Source organism: Motacilla alba, chromosome 1A, assembly GCF_015832195.1.
Source record: "Motacilla alba alba isolate MOTALB_02 chromosome 1A, Motacilla_alba_V1.0_pri, whole genome shotgun sequence".
NCBI classification, from domain to species: Eukaryota; Metazoa; Chordata; class Aves; order Passeriformes; family Motacillidae; genus Motacilla; species Motacilla alba.
The window spans coordinates 66,723,828-66,736,676 of record NC_052031.1 but is presented as its reverse complement, the minus strand read 5'-3'; the positions used below and the strand labels follow the sequence as shown (position 1 = coordinate 66,736,676).

At 39.9% G+C, this 12,849-nt stretch overlaps 1 protein-coding gene across 14 annotated transcripts in view; it reads right to left on the bottom strand.

The window, feature by feature from the left end:
• ERC1 (ELKS/RAB6-interacting/CAST family member 1) overlaps positions 1-12,849 on the bottom strand; it is a 280,579-nt gene that overhangs the window by 56,971 nt on the left and 210,759 nt on the right. For all 14 annotated transcript variants that reach the window (XM_038153889.1, XM_038153893.1, XM_038153899.1 and 11 more), the window contains one exon: positions 89-233. In XM_038153889.1, coding sequence (XP_038009817.1) covers positions 89-233 — 145 coding nt within the window. The remainder of the gene's footprint in view (positions 1-88; positions 234-12,849) is intronic.

The following is a 12,849-nucleotide window of genomic DNA, read 5'->3' as shown; positions in this document are numbered from 1 at the left end:
AGGAGTATACATTATTAGTTCCATAAATCAAGATAATAATCCCACACCAGACTATTAACCGGATTTTTCCTAGCCCTCCTGTACCCACCTGCTGCTTGAGCTGTTGCACAAGACGATCCTTCTCTCGTTTCAGTGCAGCCACTTCATCCTGAGTCTTCTTCTTAGAGGATGAAAGCTCTAGCAGAGCAATATTGGCATCTTTTTCACTAATGGCAGCAAGAAGGGCTTCTTGTCTGAAAAGAAAACCCAAACGAATTACGTTATTATCCTGCAAAACTTAGAAGACTGCTCTACAAAGATTTGAGCACACCATAGATGCTGTACCAGTGTGCAACTCTGAAAAGCAATAATACATATTTTTGTCTAGGCTGCATGTCTGTTGGTGGAACAGCAAGTAAAGACACACACACCTACCTCCCTGTAAACAACTGTGCTGATACCAAACTGCAGCTTACAGGGTAAGAAAAACACATTATGTTCTTCTTCTGCACTCACCATCTCAGTTTTTAATAACTATCATTCATTAGTATTTTGGCTGAACATTTTCCCATACTCTTTCCCTGTAGCAGAAAACTCTTACAAACAGAATTCAGAAACATTTTATACATACTGGGAAGAAAGGAGACAAAGATAATCACCCTAACAGTTAAACAGCAGTTCTCAAAGGAAGCCAGAAGATTCATTATGTTAGGGAAAGCAACCTTTTCTGTCCTTCCACCTTAATTCTCATCTTTATCTGGTGATGTGCAACAGGATTTTAAAGAAAACCTTGGCCTCCTTGCCCAGTAGAGTTGGCTTGTCTCCCCTCTCATCACCTTGCAAAGAAGGCATGAAATGAGGTCCTAAACGTATGGTGGTGTGAAAGATGGGATCATGCAGGAGTGATGATGAAACACAAACCGAGTACAACACTTCTTATCTACATTTCATCTAAAAATAAAGTTGCAAATGCACTTCAAGTTTTGCTGCAGCACTCAATATCAAGAAGTTTATTATCAGAATCCCAGTTTAAGCCACTGTCTCAAAAATGTGGAAAAATCACATATTTCAAGAGGAAAAGGTGCGTTTCAACAGACAGAATTGTTCACCATCTGACAGGACAGTGGACTACACAATGGATTTTCTGTAGGTGGAATTTCTCTCTGGGTTTACACAGGTGTTTCTTGTACAGTCCAAGAGAGTTAGCTTGCTTTAAATAAAACACCAGCATATCAAAAATCTCACAGATCCACTGTAGAGAGTACTTGGATCCTGCCTAGATTGTATCTAGAAAAACATTATTGCTTCCTTTTCAAAATGTAATACCATAAAGTAAAGCAAATCTTTTAAGATACATTAGGATAATCATAAAGTATTCTAAATACATTTGTGCTCGGAAGAAATACAAATATTCTGGTGACTTAATGGAGGCAAAGAGTAGAGGAAAGGAAAAGGTGCACATCAGATTCCCAGATGTAGTGTCAAGACTACATCTTGGTAGGTGTGGGAACGATGGATAATGGGCATGTTATTATTGCCATTTTGTTTCTGCTGCTTTTGCTTTATGGCAAAGTATCCAGTTTTGGATGTCTGCCTGAAATATGAAAAATACCAATAGGGTGAAGTGACAGAACATGATCCATGACCTCTGCTTTTTTCCAGCTATCGGTATCCTGGGAAAGACAGGCTGGCTTGGAGCTCTGGTCATTTTCACTTTCTTTAGAGTAATCTGTTTTGATTATAAAGAAACACTTATTCTTTTAATAGTAAGCCCACAATCCTCGCTGATGATTCAGGACCAGAGCCAAGAATATCTCCGTAACTCTATCTGTGGAGCCATTACTCTGGTATGGAAATTGGAGGTGCCTCAAATAGCATGTAAGCCATACACCTTCTGCAATCAAATCCTTTGCTGCCCATCTCTGCTTCTTAAGTGAAAACCCCAAGGCCAGAAAAAGGAGATATGGATAGCAGTCCATTACTTTTCTTTTTTTTTTTTTTTTTTCCTGAAAAATCTTTGCCACCATGTCTTAGAAAAGAATTTCCTACTGGCCAAAACTTCAGTGCTGTGCTGTGAGATGAGGGTGCTGATCAAGAAGTGGGGTGAAAGCCACAGTGGCTTTCTGACTGTTTTCTGGAACTGAAACAATGTGAAGTTTGAACAAAAGTAAGAAAAATACCCTGTGATAAGTGCATTATAGCTGCATTTTTTTACTTGAGCAAGGTAAACATAAACTGCTCTATGTGGGAGAAGTGCAGGTGTCACTGTCACCTCTGCTGGAAGGGACATGTCTGTAGTGGCAAGTTATTGCTCTCAGTGGAGCTTGCAACTGCCAAATGATTGCAAGACAATAAAAAGGGCATACTACCAAGCAAAAGACAAGGTTCCTGATTGAAGAGCATTACAAAAGTGATTTATTTCCCTTCCTGAGAGCTTTATCCCCAGGGAGGCCGGAGGAACTTGCTGTGAGACAGGGGATGTGGCAAGAAGGAGAAAATGGGCTGCAGTGTGCACGGTGGTGGCAGTATGTGAACAAACCTATCCACCAGGAGTGCAGCAGTCAGTCCTGGAGGCTCAGGCACTGCCACAGGCTTGGCTTCTTCAGCAAAATGCTTCTCCTCAGTTCACAACATTGGAGGTCCTGAAAAGTTCTCACAAGCAGGCAAAACATGCTGCACAACCCAAGGATGCTGATCTTTTCAAATGCTGGCTAGGGCCAGAGTCACTGAGCAGACACAGTTCACTTAAGTTAATTCAGGTATTTCAGACGCTGGTACTAGTGTAGCTGTGCCAACATCAACTCAGCAGGGGCAAACTGCTTATTTATCTCTCCACTGCAGCAGGTTCTGCAGCCTGAACTGAGCTGTACACGGCTCACAAGAGGGAAGCAGACTCTGTAACAGACTGAATACTACCAAAGGAAACCTGAAATAGAAACAGTGTAGAAAAATCTACTGAAAACAGGTTCAAGTTTTACTCCAAATTGGACAAAAAAAAGATTATTTTTTTCCTTCTATTTACACTGAAGCCTTTCACTGTAGATCATGATCAATACAGACTGGAGTGGTATCAAGACCAGTAGGTTTAATTCTTAAGAGACAATGGTAGCTATAATCTCAAGATCAATATCAACATTATTTGCTCTGTCTGCAGTCTTCAAAAAATAATGCAAAAGAAAGATGGGCTTGCCTTTTTAAAATAAATGACTACAGAATAGTTACAGGCCAGTAGAGCAGAGAGATTTGACAACAAACACAAAAAACAGTGCGCAAATGCACGTCTCCTTCAACTCTTGAATAGAAATGTCTGATTTGGGGAAGATAACTAGGCAACAGTGTACTACTACACTTCTACTAATTACTAACACTAACAGAATCAAGTTGTCTTCAAATGGGTTTCTATGGCACTTGGTTTCAGAAGGCTACATAATTCCTTCACAGCCCTTTCCCAATAAAGGAGAAGAATCCTTCTGGTAAAACACAAGAGGAGCTGAACTTTAAAAAGCAGTTTTGTACTTTGCAGTACTGTTCCCAGGGTCACAGCACTGGAATATTTATCAATTGTATAATTAGAAAGAATAACAGGCTGCAAAGAGTGCTGAATTAATGATGCTTCAAAACATGAAAACGATACATATTCATTAAAAGAATATGCCTACATATGTCAGGGAGATCACTTATTCCATATAGAGACGTTATAAATATATTGTTCTATAAAATTTTATTTCAAATTATGAAATTTCTTCCTATCTGGAGTATTTCTGAAAGTGTGTAGGAGACAATATGAAAGCACTGTTGATATCAACAGCAGCTTTGATTTTAATGTCATGGAAGAACTGGGATTATTCCATCAGCCCTAGTTGCATTATAGGATCAAATCTCCTTCTGACTGGCATTAAACTAAAGCATTTAAAAGTGTGGCAGAAATTTGAAGAGCTCAGGTAGCTACAAGCTCATAGCAATCCAGTCAGTTCCTTCAACAGAGACTGTTGCACTTCCATGAACGATGATTAAGCTGCCAGCATTTTCATCCTTGCATATTAAGATGAACTGTTAATTATGGCTGTTGTGCCTTTAGCACACAAGGAAAGATCCTCCTGTTTCATGAGGTGTTTCCTCATGGTAAGGGCATCAATCACCAAAGAATGACTGAGGTGCCACTGGTACAAGACTTGTTTTGGTTGTCTGATATTTGTCCACTGCATTTACTCCAAGCCTACAGAAAATGCTGCTAAAAGCTTTTAATGCTCTCCTATCAGAGACATTTGGAAGACTTACCATGATGAATCACCATCACAATAAGAACTGTATTATTTGCATATGAATTAAAAACCCTCCCATGATGTGACAACAACAGAAAGAACTCCAAGGCAGAGAGATTCAGATACAGCATTGTAGTGTTATGAGAGCTAGACAGACAGGCAGCAGCTTAGAACATAAAAGCTTTGGGATATGGCATGCAGTAATTTCATGAGTTTAGCAGAATGGCAGGGTTTGGGTGGGTCACACTCAATAAACTCTTAAAAAGCAATTAGGAATACAACACACCAAACCACTGATTCAATGGGCCAGATGCCCTGGCTCCATCGTCCCCTCCATCATCAACTGTGCTACCACGACAGCAGCAGTTCTGAACTCCACATTCTTTCCTACTTTTTTTTTGCTGGTTACAGAACATCTTCAGAAAATTAAGAAACTCTGACTTCCAGAACCTCACAGGGAGGACAGTCCTTGCAGAGCTCTGGGTATCAAGATTTGGTTCTTAAAAGTAACCTTGAGAAAGGCAATTATACCAGTGAATGGCATTTCATGATGCTAACAGATGAATAACTCACTTAATATGCAAGTTGCCAAATTCTGCACTGGCTGTAATTTCTGCAACATTTAAGATGCAGCTCAAAGTATCCCAAAGTGAGCAAACTCATCCAAAAGAAACAGTAGCTACCTCTTACTGCAAGAGAGTGGGAAAAAAATTTAACTTGGCAATAGGTACAACCTGCTTTTTTTAATTACAGCTGGGAATAATCAAACCCCAAGCTGCAAATTAATTTCCAAAGCACAGCCTTAAGTCTTCAGTCAAAAGGGATAATACTACACTCCTTCCATTCCAGTACTTGTTTCCTGAATCAGCACATCACCTTTGCCTGGCCTGGCTGGCACATCAGCAGCTTTTCTAATCTCTGGTCTATGCTCTTAAAGCTACCAAAACAGAAATTGAGAATTCAAGCAAACCAAATGAGATGAAAATAAGAGTTTTTTGTTATCAGCAAACTGAAGCTTTCTGAATGTACACCTTTCCACTCTTCTCTTCAATGTCATTGAATGCATGTGACCATAACTGGAAAACAAGATAAAACGATAAACTCTTGGTGAACACAGTTGTGTGGTCATAAAAGTGATGTCCCTTTAATTTTCCATTATAAGAATGGCATGATAATAATCAATGTGAATTCCATGACACAGGAAGCATCACCACTTGTACTGTCCTTGTTTAAAAAAAAAGATACTGATAATACATTTAGACTTTCCTACACATATTTTCTCTAACATCCCAATTGTCTAGAATCACAGAACTCCTTACTAGGATTGATAAGCAGTGCTTTTAAAAGTCCTTTCCCTCAACATGTTTGATAAAGTCACAAGTAGTTCTATAGATATTTTATATTACCTTTTCCATCAATGTTTTAGCCCTTCTTGTACTTAAGCTTTCTATCTTAATTTTATCACTTTGGCACCAGAGGTAAAAATTTGCAATTCCTAGCCCTGCTCATAGCTCAGCTCTGAGCACTCAGAACTGCAGTGCAGCCTTAGACTGTGCCTGCCAGCATATCTAGGAAAAAAAATCCAACAGTTTTACAGAGAAGTCTCAAACCCCACCACTAATTTCCTGAAGTATTTTTATTGATGTGAAAAGCTGGCTGCTGCATGTCACAGCTGCTCAACTGTCAGCCCATCAGCCTTCCCTAGGTGCCTGTGAAGAGTGGAAGCTCCCCAAGATGGCACATTGCACAAGGAACTTTCAACCCTGTCGCCTGATGTTATGGGAGATTTGTCCCCTATGAAAGGTAGAATTCTTTTGAAGACAACCTTCCTTGCTTTAGCAGCTTTCAGTGCAGAATCTGGATGAGAGACAGCAGTACTTACAAGGCTCTCCAGCTCCCCAGAGCTGGCTTTTCTGAGAAGGAAGTCCTGAAACGGGCGCTCTTTCTTCATCTGCAGTTTAACAGCAGTGCAGAGAGAGCACAAACTCAAGGCATATTTTTCATCCAGGCGACAGAGGCCACCGGAATATATCCACCAGCTTTTGAAAACTGACCTTATAAGAAAGGCAGCTCCAATTTCTTTTCCTGGGACATGGTCAAGTTCAGGTTGAGCTCTAGCTTAGCATGTGGTTTCACAATCAGTTTAAGCTGACACAAGACAGGCTCTTGTGGCAAGAGATGGTTCTGCCCTCCCATTTCCAGGTTCCTGCCCCTCCGCTGGCTGTGTATCCCTGCAGCCTGAGGAGCCAGTTAAAACCCTGAATAAACACCAGGAACCCAAATCTGACCGCAGGTTCCTCATCCCTGGAGGAACTGCCCAGCTGCAGCTCTTCCTGACACTGGGACTGTCAAACCCTTCACTGCCACAGCCAGCACTGCCAAAACATTAGAATGGAAAATGAATCATGGAATTCACACTGATTATAACATATCAAACAACCACAATTACTACAGTGAAAACAATTGTCTTGATGTCTTTGTGAATCTGGCCTGGGTTGAAAGATGGTAGAAAGAAATTTCAGCTTTATCAGTCAAACTTTGACAGCAATACTGCAATCTTACTGTGGCTTCTGATCACATGAAAAACTCTAGTCATGATTTATAACACAGTTGTTTTAAGAAAATTATCCAGTCTTTATACTCAAATCAAACAGACAGAGCATTTACCTCCTTGCTCAATGGCTACCATGTCAGTTCTGGTGAGTATAATTTATCTTGCTTCTGCATCTGTCTCATTTCCATGGCTGACATTCTGACAGGTGATCATACCTGCCTTCCTCTGTATTTTATCAGCTCATTGGAAAACAAGGCAAAGGCATTAACTTAGTTTTGGAACTATATTCACACTACCCCTATTCTCAATGCATTGTGGTTCCACTTTTTTTTCCTGATCCTTTTGTAGCAGTGGCTAAAGAATATTTATTATTTATTTCTACTTTTTTTGGGAGGTCTCATTCAGCACAGGTTTTCAGAATTCTCACTTTATTCCTACAATTTCTGCTTTCCCTAAATGTCTCTTTCCCTTGACCAGTTTTTCAGGCTGCTGCCAATTCCCTTTTTGGATACAGATACACAGCTTTGTAACTTTCTTAAACTTTCCCCCTTTTGTCTGGGATGCAAAGACCTTCTAGTTTTGGACTTTTGCTTTAAATAAAGGCATTGCTTCCTCAACATGAACCTCCTGTGTTCTTCTGACCAATTCACTTGCTATTTACTAGGCTCCATTTTTCAATCTATTAATTTTAATCAGAAATTGAATACTTCACTTTTCTAGCATAGTTTTTTTTTCTTTGAATATAGGTTTCATCAATTTGTGATCACTACAGCTGAAATCAGTTTTGGTGATGATTTCTTCTCTTGTGTCATCACTACTTACTACAATCCTGAAGTCTCACACCATTACATCTTGGTGATCTAGTCATTATTTATTAAGTTAACAAGCCTGGCAGTTTCTCTGATTTGCATCCAATAAATAGCTACATCTGACAAAAACACAAAAACATTTCTCCATTATTACTTACATTTAACAAAACGTTATACCTAAAATCCACAGCAGTATACCATCTACTCTATTTATGTAACTTTTATGATCCTTACATTATTTTGATTCAAAGTAATGCTATAATTTATAATCTTTTTTTATTTCCTCAAAACCTCAATTGTGATTAATATACAACACCATTACTTTCATTTTTAGCTTTCCTGGATAACTTGTACCCACATTTGAGCTCTGAATATTAGTCTATTTCTCACTAATTGCTGTTATCCCTGTGACATCCAGTTTCATGTTACATACCAGATGTGTACAGCTACTTCATCTCGTTGTTATTTTACAAACATCTAAATATTCTTCCACATGTAGCATTTCAACAAATTTTCTTGTCACAGCTATGGACTGCTTTCATTATTTATTGTCTATCTGCGTACCAACCGGGATGTGCCTTGCCTAACTTCCTACTCCTTCTTCTCTGAGGGTTCTTTTGCACATTTGTTCAAGCTTTTCTTCCAGAACCGCTTTGTCTGATTTCTAAAAAGAAATATTTTCTTCAAGGTCAGACCTTTTTACATTAATTCTGCAAATGATGTGTTTGGGCTTTGGTGGGAGTAACAACGGCAGCACTAATGTTGATCTCTGTTCCCTCCTAACCCTAACTATACCTGTAGTTCAGTCTTTTCTGGTTGCTGCTGCTGCCCAGGAGAGGGTTTAAAAAAGGAGCACAAGAAATGCCAAGTGTCTGGATAAGGACAGGAATAGCAGCATCAGGGGAAAAAGAGGCTGGAAGCAGTTTCATTAAACACAGAGGCATCACTTTGCCTCCTGCTCCTGGTAGCTCCAATGACTGCTGCTTCAGAAGTGCCAAAAAAAAAAGTGTTTCTAAGCAAGCAGGAGTTGTTGAAAGGGTTGAGGACAGAAATGGAGCAGGTGTCAGGGGCTATGGATAAAATTTGGATATATTTAGTTCTGTAATTGCAGCAGAAGGGGCCTGAGAGGTTTCATTTAATTTCCTTTTTCAGATCCGGGTCTGAAAGCAGGTGTAGCTACTTGCAGTCCCCGAGTGCAGATTTGTTTGAATGGGCACTACAGCATTTTCTGATGAGTTTTGAAGATAACTCCCCAGATGCTTGAAGCAACTGGCATTCTACAGTAACCAGGGAGCATCCTACCACCTTTCCTTCTGTTTTTACCTCTATCCAGTGCCTGTTCTTCACGAGATGAAACCAGAGCTGCATGCAGTAAAGAGTTTAAGGGACTGAACATGTGTACTCTGCTCCAGAACAAGCACTGTTAAGCCTGATCTAAACCATGCAAACAGACCTTTGACAACCCTTTATCAGATCCCTGCTAAGCCCAGTAATGATCCACACCAGCTCAAAGCCTTTTTTCAGATCTAAAGAGTTTTATTGAAATAAAGAGAAGCTCAACCATCTCAAAGGAAGCTGTTACTGCCTGTTTTGTAATGAGACATAAAGCATGTGAACCTTAAGCAACGCACAGAAAGTGAGGGAGCAAGTCATTCATTTGTGAGGAAGTTGGAAAAACCTCAATTTAGCACATTCTTGCAACCAACACCTTTTCAAGTGAACAAATCTGAAACAAATGAACAAATCTGAACAAATCCCTCCCTAACTGCCTTATTGAGGAAACACGATCACAGATAAATTTACAGATGTAGCTCTTAGCATCTTAGAAAAAGTAATAAACCTCTAAATTTTGAGACTATGAAATAGACAAAAACAGAATTAAACTAGCTTGTATCACACAAGAAACTGGCTCTCATGAAAACCTGCCTATATTATAGATAAATGAAAGTTCCCCTATCTTCTTCTAAGTAGCATCTAGCTTGTTTTGGTAAAATTGACCTTTAATTGGTTGTACAATTGTTAGAAATTATCATTTGGTATCTACTTAGTCAAGATATGTGGCAAGGTAATTTCTTGCAAAAAAATCTTGCTGAATTTGAAAATGTTTAAATTTTATCTACTTTATAAAAGAAAAAAAGAAAGTAAGTAAAAAAATAAAGTGGCGGAAAAAACTGCAAGGCAGGGTGAACATGTGTGACACGGACAACTTTTAATCCTGAAACTATCCTTAAGAAATAGGTATTTTGGACATCAATAAAAATTCTGAGCATTTTCTGAAGAGTACAGACTCTTCTTGTAATGAATTTTCAAGAAAATATCAGGATGCTTCATGCAGAAGAAATAGTTCAAAAACTGAAAGGCCAGCACCAAAGGAAAGTGCTAGATTTTAAAACTAACAACTGCCAAATGCAAAACGTGTAAACAAACAATGTCAATTGGAATAGAAACATGGCTTAGTGGAGCTGAGAGTCAGGAGCTACTCTGCACTCCTGTCATTTGTGATTCAACCAAAAGCACATCATTTAACTACCTCTGTAAATGCAAAGGCTATTTACTAAAGAGCACATCTGGTAACATCTGTAAAACAGTGACATTCTGAGCTGAAAACAGTCAGGTCTCTTTCTTTTTGTTGTTTATTGCTAACTGAAAGGAAAAAGGGGATTACAAAAACCTTGCACACTTATTTCTGCTAGGAGCACCATGACTGCACTGAGATTTTTCATCTTTTCACACGAGAAACTACAAGGCCACAGGACTACGAAGGAAACACCTGAGCAGCAAGAGGATTCCCCAGCAGACACACGGCACGGTGGGCAAGACAAGTGGAACTGGCAGCCAGGAGCAAACCTGCCTTTATGGATTTATGGCAGCCTCCCAGTTCAAGGCCCATCTGGTTGGGAAGGGGGAGGCTGGGAGGACCACGCACCGCTCACATTTTTGCCATTCCTGCTGCGGTATGGCGTGAATAAATCACAGGGCTGAGGTCAGAACAGCCAGCCCATAAAGTGATTCATGGGCCCAGCAGCACATTCCCCCAGGACTATGTACTTTATTACAGTAAACCTCAGAACAAGATACAATTTCCTGTCTCAAGGAGCAGCCCTTAAATCAGGACACCTGGACAGCCCCGCAGCCCTTACGGAACAATGGGGCTGAGCCCCACCGCCGCCTCTCCTCGCTGGCCCTGCTGCCTTCACCCCACACCACCTCCAGAGAGCCTCCTCCTCCTGCTGCACGTTATTGTGGTGACAACACCATGCAGGCAATACTCTGATATAATCCTATTCTTCAGACACAGCTCCCCACCCAAGAAATAAATACTCTCCATATGTTGTTTTTTCACTCCACTTTAGCTTTTAGGTCTCCTCTGCACTGTAAAAATTGGACTCAAAATGTTAAGGCAACTGAGGAACTGAAAGGGAAATCATTGGTTTCTCTGTTTGCAGGCAGACCCTGCACTGGAATGGTTTTTTTCTTCTTTGCAAGCTGAAGAATCTGACGTGCAATTTAGGTTGTAATATGGATGTTCTCACTGTGATCAAGGGCTGTGATCTGAGTTTTGGGTTTGGCATCTGGCAAGAAACTGAGGTGGTGACAGAGATGATGGTATTGTTGGACTCTTGAGAAATCTCCCTCCCAGCTAAGAGTAATGTTGCTCTTACACCACAGGTTACGTTTCCAGGAGAAAGGAAAGAGCACTCATTTTAAGCCACGAAACAAAGCAGTGGGTATTTTCCACTCTCAATATGCTGTGGAGCCTTACTTCTCTAAACATTTCAACCATACAGAGCTCCCAGGCTGTAGAGGAGCAACCTGCCATGGCTGGCTTGTACTCCAGCTGTCCCTCAGGTAAAGGTGAAGCATGTGCTGGCTGCATTTCTGCTGTTCTCCCTGGAAGCAACAAGACACTTTTCAAATGGGAGCTTCCCATGTTCACACAAAACAGGACAGAAGAAAAACTTGCTTTGCCCCCTTCTGATCCATAAGGGATCACCAAAACCAGAGCTAAACTAAGGTCTAATTTTTTTTCAGTATCCATAGCTCATGATTAAGAAATGGAAAGGGAAGCTTCCCTTTGAGCATTTAAAGGCAAGATTTTCCTGCAGCTTTGATGACAGTAAGTCATTCTATACAATCACTACAAACAGTGGAAAAAAATCCTGATAACTTTACTCTTCAAAGTTCTTTTGGATCTTAAAACTACAGCCATAACAAGCTAACATTTCCCTGGGAAGCTGCTTCATGGAAAACAGACACACCTGAAAGATGTTCAGAGGACAAAAACATAAGAGAAAGTGATAGAGCAGAGGAAGTTTTGGGAAAATTTAGATGAGAATTCATCAAATACTGTAAGTTAAGAATGCTATTGAACTGGTCAAACAAAAAAAAATCTAGGTAAGGAAAGAGGAGAAGGAAAGGATTGATAAAACAGATGTAAGCAGCAATAAACCCATCTGATTTATCCAAGACTGAACCTCCTGAAGCTATTTGTTTCACAATTACTTTTCCTACAAGTGAAAACAGTTGTGTGGAAAAGAACTTCTTCCACCTGCTTATTTTATTTTGTTTTATGCTACTTTAAGGGTCTCCTTGACTTCAGGGGATTGTTTCAGAGCTTACAGTAGGCAGAATTAAGGCTTTTTGATTTTATCCAGTCTGCTTTCCTGTAGAGAATAAACATTTACATCATACCCAGTTGCCCCCAATCATTTTTTCTGGGGGGCTTAAGAAAAGGACATGCACTTGGGACAGAAAGCCATGAGGAAGCCAAGGCTGCTGTACCTGTGAGTTTGTCCCAGTGGTTAGTAATTTTCACTGTCAAAGTGTTATGTCTTTCTATTTCCAACCCTTCTGTTCTCAGTTTCTGGATAATGATCCTTGTTTTGACTGTCTCTGCTTGAATAAAGTCTTTTAATATTACTATTATTTGATTTTCTAGATATTAGGACTATACAGAGTCTTGTGACAACTGTATCAACTACCCTATGAAACAGAACTAAAATCTTCATTCTAGTCTTACTCATTAATCCTATTTTTATGTAGCCAAAGTCCTCCTGCTGCCAAGATCACACTTTTTTCCATGACATGGCCAACTCTTTTCCAAGTCACTCCTTTCCAAACAGTGCACAGTAGACTTCATATTGTTCTGATTTAAATGCTTCACGTTCATATGCACTTGGTGTGAAGGAGCTTGCATTACGAAGCAATTTCCATGGCCCCCATGCCTGCTGTCACCATTAGGAAA